This window comes from Paramisgurnus dabryanus, chromosome 13 (assembly GCF_030506205.2).
Source record: "Paramisgurnus dabryanus chromosome 13, PD_genome_1.1, whole genome shotgun sequence".
In the NCBI taxonomy this organism is placed as follows: Eukaryota; Metazoa; Chordata; class Actinopteri; order Cypriniformes; family Cobitidae; genus Paramisgurnus; species Paramisgurnus dabryanus.
Window position 1 is genome coordinate 16,360,494 of NC_133349.1, and position 18,171 is coordinate 16,378,664.

Genomic DNA, 18,171 nt, shown 5'->3' on the forward strand with positions numbered 1-18,171 from the left:
GGTACTGATGTCAGCTTACGTCGACGTCAAACACAACGGCAAAAACTTACCCAGTTTTCACTACCACAGGCGCTTGTAATGCTTACCATATATCCAAATGCCGCCATAACAACAAAAAATAAATAAACCCACACGGTCATCGTTTTCGTGATCGATCATTGATGCCACGTTCGAGCACTCGGTCAATTGATTACTCGTGCCCACCCCTAAAAAAACGTAAAAAAAAAAAGTGTGTGGGTCGTATGAATTAACCACCTTGTAAAATATATACAACTTGCTATGAGATTGGGTTGGGATAATATGTGACATAAAGGTATCAAATATCATGACTGTCTCTCATTCTGCTTTCTTATTTACATCTTTCCATCCCTTTGTTTAACTCGCATTTCACAATTGAACTTGAAAACACTTAGTTGTACGATTTTGTTCGTATTTTTACGCATATGCGAAGGTCCGCATACAGCTTGATTTAAATTTCGGCATCAGAAAAGTATGCACGCACTGCCAAATTTTTGTAACCGTTGTACTTTAGAATGTAGTATGTAGCCCAGAAGATGTACAGTATTGTATTTTCTCGCAATGCTCATTCTTTGAATGTCTGCGTACATGAATGAGTCCAATGCTTTGCAAAGCTGTGCGTTAGTCTGTGCATGTACATTCGCGTACACATAAAAAAAAGACAATACCCCAAGCTTAACAGTTTCTAATTTCCCTGCCCAAACAAGATTAAAGGCGAAGCTTTTTTATGTAAACCAAAGGGAAGAATTGTTGGAAGATATATAGTATCGCAGTCACTTTCAGAATTGCTTTTTTATCATGTTCTTTCAGGGTATATTTTACAGTGATAAGACCGAGAGACAGTGGTGGGGATTGAATTCCTTCCCTTTCTTGGCAAGCACTCAGTCACTTTCCGAACGATTTCCCACTGATGCAGAACCCGGTTCATTTATGCTTGGAACAGAGTCACTAATTTCTGGAATTTGCCAGCTTACTCGTTTAGCTGGCACTGAACCTTTCTCGGAAAAACAGAGCACTGGAATGATGGAGAAAAGTTGTGTTAGATAAGAGATAAAATATGTAGTCAGACGGAGAGCTTTGATTTAGTAGTAACATGTTTACTGCAAAACATGCCAGGCTTGCAAAAGCAGAGATTTCTCTATAGTTTTCTGCCTCTAGTCATCTGATAATAAATCTAATTTATTATTTTTTCTTTTTCTGATCTGTAGCTGTACGTGAAGCTGTGCTGTGAGGACCCACCTATGCTCGAGCACACAGAGCAACTTTTAGCAGAGCTTGGTGGAGATACACATGTAGCTGAGGATGACAATGAGGATGGAGCTGGACCTTCACTGGAGGACATTGAGGATGATTTCATTCAAAGCAGTGATGAGGAAGATGATGCCATGGATCATTGACCCACACATTTAACTTTTGTTCGTTGTAACTTATCCTCTTCTTCACTTTTATCACAAAGTTGTTTGCTGTGTCTGAATGAATCTGAAATGTATTTGACATGTATACATTCTAAATATAGTATAGAGGTTCAAAAAGATCCTTCAGACTATTTTTAGCGTCTAAGGTATAAAAAAGCAGCATCCCATGTGCTTTCTTTGTTTGTTTTCTTTCTGTCTGATCCAAATGTTTCATAGCTGTGCCAAGAAGTTCCAAAAAGACATTTGGTTTCATTTTGGGAATCACTAAGCAAATCTCAATATAATCCGACCACACGATACATGCCAATTTTCAGCCCTAATGAAGGTTTTTAGGTTTTAATTAAGCTTATGGACTTTTAGCTTCTCGTGGAGCTTGGATGAAATGCAAATATATTTAGACTACATTATCTTTTATACAAAAAGTGGCAGGAGCTAGTAAAAGAGACCTTTATCCTAAATGTTTTTCCTACATTCTCTTATTTGTGTTAAACATTTCAAAATGTTCTGTAAAAACAATGTTACAGTGTTTATATTATATATCTCTCCAGCCTGTAAAAATAAATTTTCTTTGTATTGGCTTTATAATCTCAGGCATTTTTAAACACGTGGCTTTTGAAGGGCGTTTTACATGTGTGAGTTATTAAATCAGTTTTGGAACGAAAGAAAACGAATGCATTGCAGATCAGGGCTGTATGAATGAGAAACATTTACGCCGATGGATGTCAAGGTTGGGATGCATTGCATATTACTGTTTATTCAGTGGTGTACAGTAATAAATAATTCCCTGAAGACTAATGAGAATGTCTTGTGCTGACTGATTTTAATGTTGTTCCTACACAGTAAAGACAAACCAAAGAAGACTTAATATGTCAGCTCATGATACATTTAAACCAAAATATTCTCCTGGGGCTGCCGTCTGATACAAAGATTAAGCATTGTACTGGTTGAAATTTCAATTATAAAGGTCAGTCATCCACATACTCCTAGAAGTGGCAATATGTAGCATAAATGTCACAAGACTTATTACTTTTTGATGGTGTAGAGTATTTGAAATGACCATACTTGAGACTTGCAATACCGTCTGCAGTTATTATCACTAAACAAATTCATTTTCCTGTTTTTCTTTATTGTAAATGTGATGGTATGTCTTATTCCCCTGGATTCTCTTTCAATGGCTCCAGCTGTACCCACAACCATCGAATATCTTTTTTTTTTTTTAGAATAATGGAAATACAACACACATTTCTCCATGGAGAGAAAAGGAACAGAGAGCATTGAAATCATGTTAAATTGTGAGTCAAAAGCGAGACTACTATCACAATTTTTTTAAGTGACATGTAAGCTTTTATCAGATGTACTTATTTTTTATGTTTACATGTCTGCACTCCGCCTTCAGTGTACAGCTGCAGGTTATAAAAGCAAGATTGAGATGACTGATGGTACATTTATATCAAATCAAGCGACTAATGAGGGAACAGGAAAGGAAGATCTTTTTGTTGCCTGGATGGAGAACTGAGTTTACTGACTAAACACTCTTAATATTTGCACATTCAGAGGGATATGAACATGTAGTTCATTTGTTAAAAGCAGAACTGCATTAAAGTACAAAAGGGCTCCAACTACCCTTAAAACTCTTTAAACTTATTTAATTATTTACTGGTAATTAATGTTTTTGCTTAGAGCAAGAAACTCTGCATAGATAAGGTACTCTATGAACCCGAAATATTTTATTCTTAGTTGGTGTTTTACATTATTTTATTTCTTATGCAACGGAAGACGGCTTTGGCTTTAATTACTCAAGTGCTCTATCAAAAATAGAAATAGCTTAATCTTTTCTCCTGGAAGGCATGGGAATTGGAATTAAAGAAAGGAAGGGAAAGTTTGTGACTGCTAGAAAATCTAATTATTCAGTTACAAAGTATCGTTCCCTGATTATGCTTAAACTTTTTAAAAAGATTTTTCTTTTTGTTAATTTAACCAGAAATAGTAAGTTCTGTATTTAGTATTTTAAATACACTGAAAAAATAAAGGCTGGATTTACTTAAAAATATAGTGCAACATATTTTTTTTTTTTTTTTTTTTTTTTTTTTTAGGAAAGTTTCACATGGAATGTTAAGCAATTTATATTTATAAGTCAGTGTATTATTTTTTCACATTGTATGCTTAATATTTACAAATATATTATTTAGTTTCAAGAACACACTGTTAATGTGCCTAAGTAAATTTAACAAAAAAAAGAGTAAACTCTATTTTAAAAAATCAATTCTTGTTTTTTTTAAACAAAATTTGAGTAAAAATAACATAAAAAATGTGATTAGTAAGATTAGAAGTCATTCTAAATGAACGCATTATTGAGTAAATTAAAATTAATTTTATCATGTAAAATCCACTTAAATTTGTAAGAAGGAAATTAACTTAATAATTTTGTTTTGACTACTTGAATTATTTTTGTAAATATAAGGCAGTGAACTTGTACTTCCCAGCATGCTTTGCATTGGACTGCATTTGGAGAGTAAAATTTGAAATTAAACGCTGTGTTTTTAAATAAAATAAAGACGTTACTTAGTGTTTACTGTTCATTTATCTTTGAGATTGAGAAGTGTTTCTGTTCCTGGATGTGTTAATTTTAACACCTTTAACACCTTGTTTTGTGTTAAACTATTTAACGCATTGTTATTTTTTTTCTTGTTGATTTTGAGTTCATATAAATTAAAGGGACAACACAAGATTTGTTAAAACAACACAAAGTGTGTTATTCCACAAATAACACAGAGATCTGTTAAGTGGATGTGTTGTCCTTAACTAGACACAGGATGTGTTATTTTAACTTATTAGTTTTAAGAGACAATATTATATTTAATATTTTTAAGTAAACATCACATATTTTGTACAGTGTTATTTAACTGTACTTAGTAAACTTCAGTAAATTATACTTGTTGATTTTTTGTTACAGCTTTTCTAAGTAAATTTTACTGAATTTCACAAGTGTGAAATTTACTTGAAAACTTGCAAAATAAAAATGTAGTAAATTTTACCCATTATTTTTTTCCGTGCAGACAAAGTAATTAGGAAGAGTTAAAATGTTCATAGCTTAAAACTTTATCAGTCTATATTTATACCGAATACTAAATTTTATTAAAAAAAAAGTTTTTTTTAAAGAATATTTCTGCTGCGGTTTTCATGTGTGCCATATATTTAAATCTTTCTGAATTCATGATAGCTTTATGTGAGAAACTAATTAAAATTATTTTAAGCCATTTAATGACGCTTTTTGGTAGTTATGAACCTTGAGGCCTTATTAAATTATGTGGGAAAGAATGACAAATGGTATTCTTAGAAAAATTCAAAGAAATAAAAAAGTGACATAGAAAAAGTTATACAGGGATGAAAGGGGTGAGGATAAGGACAGAAACTGACATTAAATGTATTTTGAGTGACACATTTCTCAATTACACTCAAAATAAAGCATGCAAGTAAAACAACAGAGAGAAAGTGGGAACTATATAAAATGAATATAAAATCTATCAACCAGTCTATACCTCACAAACAGTCTGCATGTCTTTGAAAAATCCACATACAATCATGTTGGAAAATAATCTCAGACCAGAGAGATTCCGGCACAGTTGAGCCTCTGGCATTCAAAGAGCACAAAATTGAATCAAGGCTTTGGAAAGGTTCCTGACAGTTTGCCATTAGATAAGAACGGATAGAGGGATTATGAAAGTATAATCCAAGTACCATCACAAGCCCCCCTAACGTTTTGTTTATCTCAACTTTCGCCACACGTTCATAGCGCCAAACAGAGGGCTTTATTTCCATACAGAACGAGAGAGAAATAAGTGTGACCAATATCACTGGAGGCAGCACAGTTTCCAGCCGAGCAGAACTTTCCAATTACGTGATACACGGGCATATAAACACTGAGTTAGCTGTTTAAGCCGGCAAGTTCCTCAGAGATAAGGACTGATTCTGATCTTTGTTATTGTGTTCCTAACCTTTACTTTTCATGTTTTACAAGCACTAATCCTCCATTGACAGACAGAGATAACGGTGATAATTTTAAAGGTTTGCATGGACAGAAAGCCATGGCTCAGATCCTCCATTTCAAAAGAAACTTCAGTGCTGTGTGGCTGAGGGTGCAGAAGTGTTAATTAGATTTACATACTGAAGTGGACCTCTGAGACCATATAAATCATCTCTAATGTGCTTTCATGGAAATATTTGATAAAGCCCATTCAAAAATCATCATTCAAATACAACTAGGGGCAAAATAAATCGAGGGAAATAAAGAGTTTCGTAATCGGCACAAAAGTTGCGGTTAAGTATTTACATTTATGCATTTGGCAGACGCTTTGCAGGCTAATACAATAAACAGCACTCTAAAAATGGCTGGGTTATTTTTGACCCATAATCGTTCAATATTATACAAAACACACCGCTGGGTTAAAATTCACCCAATGCTGGGTTATTATACCCCATGGTTGCATAACAACAACCCAAAATTGGGTCATTTTGAACTCAGCATGTGTTTTGTCCAGTATTTACACATGTTTGGTCAAAAATAACCCAGCCAAATTTATTTAATGTATTTATTTATTCATTACATTATATAAAATGAAACTAATTTCTTTCCTTTAACCTGCACAAAAGATTGACTGTAGTTGCTTACCACCAATTATTTTATCTCTTTTGTCTCCCTCAAGGTCTGTTTTTTTTTCAAGGTTATAAGCAATATCTGTAGTCTTTCTCTAGTCCTCTGAAATCTGATGCCGCCATATCTGTCCCTGACCGATCTCAGGCGTCTGTGTTGTACATCAAAACAAGACAAGCTTTCTCTGTCTATGAGTCATCTCAAGCCAAACGTCTCTGCCCATTTCTCCTATTCTCTTTTCTGTCGAACATATCTATTCATCTTTTGTGATCTATGTCAGGGGCGAGCGTAAAACCCCTTTTATTTATTTCAAGACACTTTTCGCACTGAGCCTTCTATGTATTCATACGTATGTTGGAGCTGAAACTACACATTGATTTCAATCTTTGACATGACCTTACTCAATTAAAGATACCAAGGTTATATTTTCACAGAATGTTCTTTACATTATATATGATGATTTTATGTAAAGTCACCATTTAAAATAAATCCTGATGTGAACAGGTCTTGTATCCTCCTAAAGGGATTTAGTTTGTGATAACAGGTGATGATGATAAATAATAAGAAATATAAATAAATAGATATAAAGCATTTGACCACAAAATGTCAATATACATGTAGTTATTATGTCCATAACATACTGTTGATGCATTATACTGACCCTCAATGTAACTTACTCTAATCCTTCTGATAAGAGTCTGTAAAGTCTCGGGTCAGCCAGTGTAACCGGTTTGTGGATATTTGTTATGAACACAAGAATAATCTTCTCCATTTCACTGTCAGTTCTTCTGCTGCGATGAGAACAAAGGTAAAACCTTATTTTCCTCTTTCACCTCACTTATTTATTCTTTCACAGATAATGGCTTCTAAAAGCTTGCCGAAATAAGACGTAAATGTATGGGTGGTAATCTTGTCATTTTAAAAGCATCATCCATTAGCCTGCTCTGGTGCCTTAGAAACACATTAACGCAGGCTGAAGACAGATTTTATTTTTATTAACCTTTCTGTATCACTTAAATTGTGATGAAGCTAATTTACAGCAAATGTGACATTATTTCTAAATGTTTTAGGGAAGGTTTTGAATCAATAAGTACAGCAATGGCTACAAGTTGTGAATATGGTAAGTTACCCAAAACTTGCATCTCACTGATTCTATATTTCATATTATAGGAGTTATGGGTATTAGTATTTATTAGAGTAATGGAAACATTTGTAACCCTCATGCTTTTTATTGATTTTTGGGGTGTTTCAGGGACCCTAATGGTTTACATGCAGAGATGGGGGACTCTAGTCACATGACTTGACTCGAGTCTGACTTGAGAACAAGTTACTTGAGACTTGATTTTACGGGGAAGATTTGACAATAGCCTCTTTCACACAGTAATACTGGTAAATTACCATGAATTTACCAGAATGAATTTACCAGTAAATACAAAAATGTGCTGTTCACACACGCAGTGACGTTCCGTCTTTTTACCAGTAAGACATCATTCACACATCAGTATCAAAATACCGGTAAATTCGTTGAGAAAGCGGAAGTACCTGTGGCGCGCGGCGAGCTCAGTGTTGTATTTGTAAACAATCCACGTCGTTCATATCCACGGTCCGTATTTTGTTGTTTTCACTTCTGTGGTAAACTCTGACAGTCGCGAAGTTGCTCATGACCAAACAACATTGCATGAGGCGACGTCAAACCGATGGCGTTTTAAACAACAGTAATTTTTGCACATTAGGCTTCACATAGGGCGTGCTAAGGATGTCGGCAATTCGGCAAGTAGGTGGTAAGCTGTTTTAAACAACTTTGGTGAAGAAATGTGGACGTAAACTTCAGGTGTGCTCGACTGTCGACTGTGTGTGTGGAAACGTCTGTAAACAGTCTGGGGGTAAATGCGTCATCTGTTTTAAAACATTATGATTGGCCCGAAGCTGTCAGCGCGGTCTGACGTCGTCGGTTCTCAATGCCGGTAATCCTATATTTTTCGTTCACACATAGCACTTACCGGTAAATTACTGGTAATCTTACAACCTGTCTTACTGGTAAATTGGGAGCACTGATTTACCGGAAAGGTTCTGTTCACACATGATCTGTTAACTGCAATTTACCAGTAAATTACCAGTAAAGACTGTATGTGTGAAAGGGACTAATGACTTGAACTTATAATAAACAAACAGCAATAAAATTCATAATATAAAAAAATATTATTGTGACGTCAGTACCACTAATCAGCGTCTGTGCCTTTAACACTGCACAACTCAAACCGCATCAAACATGGCAGACAGTAACAATAGTCGAGCTCTCGTTTGGCTATAAAGACTTTGAACTGGACTGTGCCAATAAAAAAAGAATTGCCATATGCAAAATATGCAACGCAAGAATATCCGACAGGACAACCACAATGTCAAGAACCACAACGAAAGGGAAAGTCATCTCTTTATAGTCAGTTTCACTCTATAATGATTACTAATGTAATAAATAAATCTTTCCTGTTTGTCATAATTTGGCCTTGGTTGCATATTATGTTTTTCTCATTAGAAATGTGACCATTATCCTTACTAATACGTATGCAAATAACATTAAAGTGATATTAAACAATTTAACCACAAAAAGGCGCTTAAGTGAGCAGCTTTCTCTAACTAAGTGCAGACACACGTGCAGTTAAATGTGTCTGGTCCAGCTCATGATCATCCCTACACCATTCAGATCAGAAGGCCCTCAATAGTGCACACACGAGAGAGACGTGTTTCAAAAAACAAGCAAACATAAAATCTTTCTTTTCTTGACAGTGCACAAACAAAATGCTCTCCACACAGTATTCTTTTCCTAATAAAACATTTGTTTATGTGTTAAGTTTATGTATAGATTAGAGGCAGAAACCAGTCTGTGCTTCTCTTAAAGAGACAGTAACCTCAATTAACCTACTCAAGTCTGTGTCACACAACCCATGACAAAGAGAAAATCAATTCTGTAGCTCTAAAAATTATAATATATTTAATTTATACAATAAAGACAGTGTTATTATTCATTTGATTCGATTTCTGTACCTAATGCTAATTTTAGACCTATTGAAAAAAATGTACCCCTATTTATTTTAGAACTGTGACTTGACATGACTTGAAACTTATCAGGACTCGACTTGACTTGTTTAGGGTGAACCCTTGACTTGACTTTCTTGATTTATCTGAACTGTGACTTGAGACTTGCTTGGACCCCACCTCTGTTTACATGTAAAAATAAATAGTAATCATAATTAAACTCATAATTTTGTTAAAATTCATAAAAAGAAGAATTCAATTTCTTCCAACATAAGCTACCCAGCAAGTACATTGCAGACAAATATAACAAACATTTTTAGACAAATACAAGACAAAAATAAACCGGTAAAGGTTTATGCACCTGGCGGGCCACTATCCTGCAGTTTTAGTATTAACCCTACGTAAACACCTGCCTTTAATTTAAATGTAATTTTAAGAAACTTGATGAGCTTGTTTAGATGTGTGATGAAATTTTTAACTAAACTCTGCAAGATGCCCTCCAAAAGCACAATTTCAACTGCAAAATGTTTTTTAAATAATACAAAAATCTAATGAGTCTCTGATTAAAACAAATAAAAATATTTGCCAATGGGGAAAGAAAAATTACCTTGAATTAAGTTTATTGAATTCTGATGAAACTTAAAACCTGTTTCAAGCTTAAAACTTAATTGATTTTAGTTTTTGTCCTCCAAAAAATAAGAGTAAATCTCTTAGGTCATTTGCAGTGGTGGCCGGTGACTTCTCTTCCGAGGGGCACGGATTCAAAATATGTGTTCAGAGTGTCATTTGTGTTGCTCTTCATTTCAAAATGTGTGTTTGTTGCGTCATGTAAACTAGAGGTCTTCTCGATTCCAAAAAAATGTACCCGACCCAAAATGACCCGAATCACTTTATACCCGAACCTGACATGCATAGATAATTTTTTTTTAAAGAAAGACCCGACCCGAGACAAACCCGAGAAAATTAGACCCTAGTCCGACCAGAACCAGTGGAATTTTTTTACGCTACTGGACTCCAATGTAAACAGCACCGACGTGTTTGCAGTCTGGGCCCCGCACGCAGCAGTCAGACAGAAAGAGACCCTGCTGGTCTTGCAACAAATTTGGTGAGCTGCTCCATGTGTTTTACTTGTTATCTGAAGACGACACCCAGGTAACCGCTAAAATGTACATGGACTGACATGTCTGTCTCAACGAAAATGAACCTACAGCCAGCCAAACAATGTCGCAAGCGCTCTTGGCAGACAGAGGAGAGGTTTGAAAAGGACTAACGCACACACGCGACAGAGTTCAGGTTTTCAGGTCTGTTTGGCAAAAACACATTGATTTTAAATTACCCGAGACCAGATGCCGCTAATATTATACCCAACCCGTGTCTGAGGCAAACGTGAAACTTTTAGACCCGAACTCAGATCATCATGCTGCACACGCGGAGAAAGGATTTATATGATAAAACCTACCCCCAGTCTCATGTAGATGCGTATAAATAGCACAAAGTGTGAAAATCGTGCAATACATATGCCAAAATTCCAATTGTCATGCATATGATACGCCAGTCCTTCCCATTCACTTAAAGGGACACAAGGCAGCATTTTTATGTTAATAAATCATCTTCGTAAGTCGGTATATGGTTAAATGACTCATTACATGACGAATGAAGACTCTCTCGCCCGCCCCTACCGTCTGTAGGAAGAATACCCCACTTGCAAGTTCGCTGTATCCGACCCGGTGTCCTTCAGTCTCGTATAGTCTTAGATATAGAACGCATTTACTCCCAGACACTAGGGGGAGCTAGTAGACAAATAATACTCAGACTTGCCTTGTGTGCCTTTAAACGGCACATCTTTTTTTGTCGTTTTATTTATTGGTTTCTCAATTTTTTTCAGTTTTTAAAACCATTTTCGCTTGGGTTTAGGGCTAGATTTCAGATTTGCTTAAGGAACGTTATTTTATATACAGGTTTCTCCACGTTTTTGTCTATATTTAAGCCATGGTCGCTTGGTGTTGGGGTTTGGGTTAGGATGTCATTTTTATGTTGTTCTAAAAAAGTTGTTCTAACCCTAAACCCAAGTGAAAATGGATAAAATAGCAAAAACATTGAGAAACCAATAAATAAAAAGACAAAAAAATATGCGCCATTTCAGTGAACGGAAAGGACTGGCGTATTATATGCAAATGTATTGCACGATTTTCAAATATGTATTGCACGATTTTCACACTTCGTGCTATTTATACGCAACTCCGTGAGACTGGGTTCGATAAAAGAGACGCTCGTGTTCACAAAATACACTAACTTAACACTAAACTCTAATTACTCATGAGATTAAGCGAAATATTTGGAAATGACTAGCCACACACATGATGAGCTAAATACATGTTGTGACGAGCTTTGAATCATGCACCCTCAAAAAAGAAGTCACTGGCAACTGGTCATTTGGTATCACAAATAATACTACAAAAATATTTTTTGGCAGTGCGACATCCCTGGTGTACAGCAATCTGAGACTGCAAATGTAAAAATGTATAATGCTTTATATAGCTGAAATCTCTAAGGACCCCAAACACGGAGTGATGTAGCATTTTGAATAAAAAAGTTGGCTCAAATATCAGCCTGAGTGCAACCTAATGTTAAATACATTTCTGCGCTATTAAAATTCCCTTAAGAGTCTCTGATTCTCCTCATCAAACATGAGGGTTAGAAAAGGTTCAGATTTAAGTACGATTAATTTCTACATCTACAAAAAGCAGCAGGAAGCAAGAAATCATGGTTTAATATTTATAAAGCATCCTCTCTCACTGGCAGTCTCTGATTTGAGGATTGTGTTATTGGGGAACAGAGCAGCGGGGAAAACCTCTTTGGCAAACCTAATAACAGGTCATGCCGAGCCTCTTCTGAGGAGAACAGCGCAGTGTGTGAAGATGCAGGGAGATTTCGCCGGAAGGCAAATCACTGTAGTTGACACGCCAGGTTGGTGGAAGAACTACTTGATAAAAGAAACCCCTGAATTCCAAAAAAAGGACATTATGCTTAGCGTGACTCATTGTCCCCCTGGGCCGCATGCTGTTCTGCTGGTCATACGTGTGGATGCTTTCTACAAAGAAAAGCACAGACGATCGGCGGAGGAACACCTGGAGCTTCTGTGTCAAAGGGTCTGGAATCACACTATAGTCGTGTTCACGTACACAAACCAGCTACAAGAACAAACTCTTGAAAGGCAGATCGGAAGTGAAGGTGAGTCTCTTCTGCTTTGGCTCGTGGAGAGATGCGGCCACAGATATCATGTTATTAACATTGAGAGAGACACTGGCACACAGGTTACAGGACTACTGGAGAAAATAGACTCAATGGTTGCAGAGAACAGGGGCTGTTATTTTGAAATGGACAGAAAATGGTTGCGTAAGTTAGAAGGAATAACGACAGGGAGATGCATGAGGGCAACCCAAAGGAGGAAGATGATACAAAAACAATGGGAGTCTCTACTTTCATGTCACGGTAAGGACCATTATGACATTTTAAGCTCCTTAAAATAAAGGTTTAAAAAGCAGTGATGTATTTTAAGTTATTCAAAGAACTGTTTGAGTAACCTTTACTGTAAATTATGCTTTAAAACAGGTCACAAGCAATTCCACATTTCCAAGATGAGGATAATAATGTTAGGTTTTCGAAGAAGTGGAAGGAGTTCAGCAGGTAACACCATTCTGAGTATGGAGACTTTCACATCAAAGACAAGCATGCAGTGTGTGAGAAGACATGGGGAGGTTGCAGGTAGACAAGTGACCATAGTGGACACACCAGGCTGGTGGAAATCTCTTTTGGCATGTGACACTCCTGAACTTGTAAAAGAGGAGATATTACTCAGTATGTCCCTCTGTCCACTGGGACCACATGCCGTTTTACTGACTTTACGCGTAGATGTGTCATTCACAGCCGAAGACAAGAGATCAGCGGAGGAACATCTCGATCTTCTCGGTGAGGGAGTATGGGCTCATGTCCTTGTGCTCTTCACACATGGAGATTGTCTGGGCGATGTAACCATTGAAGAGTTCATTGAGAGTGAAGGGGATGCTCTACAGTGGCTTATTGAGAAATGCCAGAACAGGTATCACGTTCTCGACAATACGAATTGGAATGATGGCACTCAGGTCACAAGCTTGCTGTTGAAGATTGAGAGGATGGTAATGGAAAATAGGGGCCGTCATTATGAAATTGACCCCAAGACTTTAAAAGAGGTGAAACAGAAACAGAAAGCAGCGGAAAAGAGGGCAAAGGCAAGAGCAAAGAAACTGAACAACATGAGAAAGATGAGTGCAATTAAAGGTAAGTTACCGTTTTGTAGATTTGTACTGTATGCGTAATGAAATGGTCAGAATGGACCCTATACTCTAAAAATGGCTGGGTTATTTTGAACCCAGAATGGGTAAATATAGTATAGAACTTTTTTTGTTATGTAACCATGGGTTATAATAACCCAGCAGTTAGGTTAAAACAGCCCAGCATTGTGTCAATTTTAACCCAGTGGTGTGTTCTGTCCAATATTTGCCCAACATGGCTTAAAAATAACCCAGCCATTTTCATAGTGTAGCTGGCACTGGGGTGGTACCCTTTCAAAAAGCATACCTCTGTATATTAGTACCTCAGAGTTATATATTGGTACCAAATGTATATCCTGTATACATTTTCAAAGGGTGCTGCCCCAGTGACAACTTGGGCCCATTTTTGACCATATTTTCAGTGTATTTGGATTGTTAAGCGACACTTTACCTCAGAGCCAGTGGGGCCACTTTTCGGCCCGAGAGTTTCAGGCCCAAGACTGGCCCACTTTTTCCATGGTGTAATTCCAAATTAGGACTTTTTTCAAATTGGAAAAATGAAGCAACACTTCACATGAAATAGAGCGGTTTTGACTGAAATTTGGACATATGATGCTGGCCCGAGAATTTTGGGGTGTTTGTTGTATCAGCCCCCACCTCTACAATGGCTGCATAGGTGCACTGGAACAATCCTTCCTAAAATGCATTAAACTTTTGTTTACAAAGACGTAAAACTCACCGAGTGGTCAGGGGTGTTCACTGATATGCTCACACAAAAATCGCTGCAAAAGATGCTTTCCAACAGGTTTTTATTATAGTTTTTGTCCAACTCCATTGACTTGTATTAGATGTGCTGTGAGGTACGGTATTACTTCGCGCCGGGAACATTGTTTGTATTCCTGGCAAAGGCGGATTATCGCCACCAACTGGGCTGGAGTGTTTATTATACAAGCTCAACGGAAGAATGTACAAGTGTGGGGCGTTGGGAAAAATAGGTCCACAAGTTTACAACGAATGGTAAAACATCTGTTGGAAAGCATCTTTTGCAGCGATTTTTGTGTGAGCATATCAGTGAACACCCCTGACCACTCGGTGAGTTTCACGTCCTTGTAAACGAAGTTTAATGCATTTTAGAAAGGATTGTTCCAGTGCACCATTAAACCCATTGTGAGGGTAGGGGCTGATACAACAGAAACCGAAAATTCTTGGGCCAGCTTCAAATGTCCAATTTTTTGTCAAAACCGTTCTATTTCATCATAAACAATCTAAAAACAGGGCTTTAAAATACCGAACTTGTCCTTTAACATGATATAATAAATTATCTATATGATATTTTGAGCTAAAACTTTACATACGTATTCTGGGGAGACCAAAGATTTATTTGACATCATAAAAAGTCTTGTGAAATGTCCCCATTAATACAGCACATGTAAGTTTATGGATCGCTAATGGAACATTTAATATTAAACTTTACATTTTGTTCACATTAGAATAGTTTTTCTAGAATAATTTTTTAAAAATAAAAGAACGCAAGAAAAGCAGTCTGTCTTTTATTTTTATTGGAAAGATGTAAGTGGAGAATGACAGGTAATAATTCGGAGAAAAGATAAGAGAAAAGCATCGGGCTTAAACCTGTATTACCTACATAAGCACCACAGCTCATCATCTCCAACAGCAAATCCCATTTTAATCGACTCATTCATTTTATCGTTTGACAGAAGCATTACCCGTCATATCTGTTCATACATAACCCAATGCAGAAGTATGAGACAGCGAAATAAAATGTTTTGGTGGCATTTATTATTAATCAGTTTTATGATGTCTCTCGCCAGACACTGGAGATCATTTTTCAGAGGTTTTTCTTGTGCTTCTTGGTTACGGAGAGGCTGGGAAAAGTTCAACAGGAAATACCGCTCTTGGCAAACAGGTGTTCGGGTCAAGAAGAACATCCCTGCGTGTCCAGAAACGTGGAGAGGTGGCGGGGCGGCGAATCACCGTCATAGACACCCCTGCCTGGGGGAAACATCTGCCCATTGAGGACACACCTGAATCTCATAAAGAAGAACTTGTGCGATGTCTGTCTCAATTCACTTCAGGACCGGTCGCTTTCGTTCTGGTTGTACGTGCAGACTGTTCATTTCAAGAGCAGGAGCGGAAGACAATGGAGGATCACCTAAAGCTTCTGGGTTCTGCCGTCTGGGATCGCTGCATGGTTCTGTTCACCTTTGGGGATATCCTCGGAGACAGAGCTATTGAGCAGCACATTGAATGTGAAGGAAAAGCCCTGCAGTGGCTTGTTGACAGATGTGGTAACAGGTATCATGTGTTTAATAATAAGGCTAAGGGTGAGAGCCATCAGGTCAGAGAGCTGCTGGAAAAGATAGAGGAGATGATTGCAGTGAACCAGGGGTGTGATGAGATGGACATGAAGGTGTTGCAAGAGGTTACAGAGAGGAGGAAAGTGGTGGAAGAGAGATCACACACAAGAATGAAAATAAAGAGACAAATAGAGGAAGTTGCATCAGATGATGTATTTGATACTAGTGAAGATGATGACATCATCATCTGGGGTTCAAAAGGGTAGGGGTGTAACAGCCATGAAGTGTGTGTGTGAATTCAGTTGTAGGAATTCTAGTTATATTTTTATTATTAACATTCATTTTCAAGCATGCAAATGCCAGGGGTCTTCAATTGGGGTTTGCCACAGTACAGCAGGGGGTCCGCCAGTTATTAGTTGATCTCAAGCTAATTTAGAAGCTAAAATTATACTAAAATACAACATTGCATTACAGTAGCTCCAACCAAAGGTAAAGGGCTTAAATGTTTTATTGTGCCTCATACAGTGAACATATACAATATCAAAAAGGTATTGCATTAGCAGTGCAAAGGTCATGGGTTTGATTCCCAGAGAACATACATAATGATAAAATGCACTTTGAGTGCATTCGATAAAACATCTGCCAAATGCTGTGAAATAAAAAAAGAGTAAAGATCCCTATAACAAACAATACATGTAAAGTACGTACGCAGGGCAGTGGACTCCCTATGTGAAAATGTATTCATCTGGAAAGCTGTTTCCATATTCTTACTTTCATAACACACAAAGCCCTTAGCATCAAGAATATTAAAGTTTGATACATTTGCACAACACACTGCTGTGGGCACGTACTGAAGGAACATGCAAATGAGATGCCACAACACTATTTTTTTCAGGAAAACATAAACAAATAAATGATAAATAACAACCGAGGGGAAGTAATGCAGTATTGTAATGCAGGTTGTTATTGCTGCTAACAGTGATGCTGCTGTTGTTTTTAGATGAAATGAAATAATGATTGTCATTAGATGAGACGGCACCATCCCTGCATGATTTTAAAGATTGGATGTAGGTGTTCAGTAAGTTATGCACATTGTACAGCTATGGGGCTGAGATTAATATTCCTGTTCGTCTTATACTGTTAGTTAAATGTTCGCTCTTCACATCTGTTTATTCATACAGATACAGTCAATGTGAAATGTTTCCAGTCCCCTTTATCATCTGAATGAACTCCACAGTATAGCTGCAGGTTCTCAGTCAGATTTAATTCAACTAGTCATATATTGAAAGTCTGTTTAAATCACGACTGTGAGATTCAGTATTGTTTTTGAGCGTTTCTGGGTTTCGTAGAGGCCTTGGAAAACAGCACAGACTAAAGCAGACAAGGTTTGATGTAAACCAGATACAGGTGTAGTATAAAAGCATTTGTTTATAAATAGAACTAGATATAACGTCAGTTTGTTGGTTAAACTGGAAAACTTTGCTGATAGCAATCAATACACCAAAAAAACATGGTTACTACATTTTTATTACAATAAAACCATGGTTAATTTTTGTAAAAATTGTTAGTAAATGCTAAAATTAATATGAACTATTAATAAATGTTAATTTCACTCAAAAAAATTATTCAAGCCCTTCTTAGAAATGACACATTAAAATTGTGTTCAATTAATTTAAAATACCTCATTAAGAGCAATAAGTATATATATTTAATTAGTCTAGCACAAAATGAATATGTACTATAATTTATTGATTTCTTTTTAATTGTGTTAACACAATTAGTTTGAGTTTGGGTTCTGCAAAAAGAATTGCTTTGCATGCAACTGCTTTTGGAGAGTATTTTTTTAATGAAGTGTTATTTTATGCATTTTTAGGTAAATAGAAAGACTTAATAGTGTTTAATGCCCGTTTATCTTATTGATTTGGAAGCGTTTGTGTTATATTTGTTCAAATTGTTTGGTTACCATCGTGTAGAAGAGCTTGTGGTTATGTGGATGTGACATATTTCTCTCAATGAGCACTAACTGTGTTAAGTATCATATGTTATTATTATTAGCATGCAAGTCCAACATGTGCTTATGCTAATTAGTATGATATATTAACGTTTTATATAAAATAACAGAATTGAGTTATTTAAACTACACTAAATCAAGCTATTCAGACTACACTAAATTAAGTTGAGGCAACTAATTGAGTATTGCTATTTACTTTAAATTGAGTTGGACTAACTTAATATATTTTTATTGTGTAAAGCAGTTTTTTTATGAGTTAGGGGTACACACTCATATTGGATGGAAATCCTGCCCACAATTTTATTGAGTTAATCCAATGAATCATTTTTTGAGTGTAATACATTAAAATATTGTTAACAAATACAACCTTATTGTCAATTGTTACCAAAATTTGCTGCATATATTTTGTATGACA

At 36.4% G+C, this 18,171-nt stretch overlaps 2 protein-coding genes across 2 annotated transcripts in view; both read left to right on the forward strand.

Moving 5' to 3' along the window:
* LOC135788770 (uncharacterized) overlaps positions 1-2,234 on the forward strand; it is a 93,318-nt gene extending 91,084 nt beyond the window's left edge. The window contains exon 11 of the mRNA XM_065298128.2: positions 1,227-2,234. Coding sequence (XP_065154200.1) covers positions 1,227-1,415 — 189 coding nt within the window. The 3' untranslated portion in view covers positions 1,416-2,234. The remainder of the gene's footprint in view (positions 1-1,226) is intronic.
* Positions 2,235-7,158: 4,924 nt separating this feature from the next.
* Positions 7,159-16,138, forward strand: LOC135789270 (GTPase IMAP family member 8). Its single transcript, XM_065299047.1, has 4 exons — positions 7,159-7,204; positions 11,920-12,609; positions 12,730-13,434; positions 15,260-16,138. Exons 1-4 carry the CDS (start codon positions 7,183-7,185, stop codon positions 16,009-16,011), a joined length of 2,169 nt encoding a protein of 722 aa, XP_065155119.1. The 5' UTR covers positions 7,159-7,182; the 3' UTR covers positions 16,012-16,138.
* Positions 16,139-18,171: the final 2,033 nt, after the last annotated feature.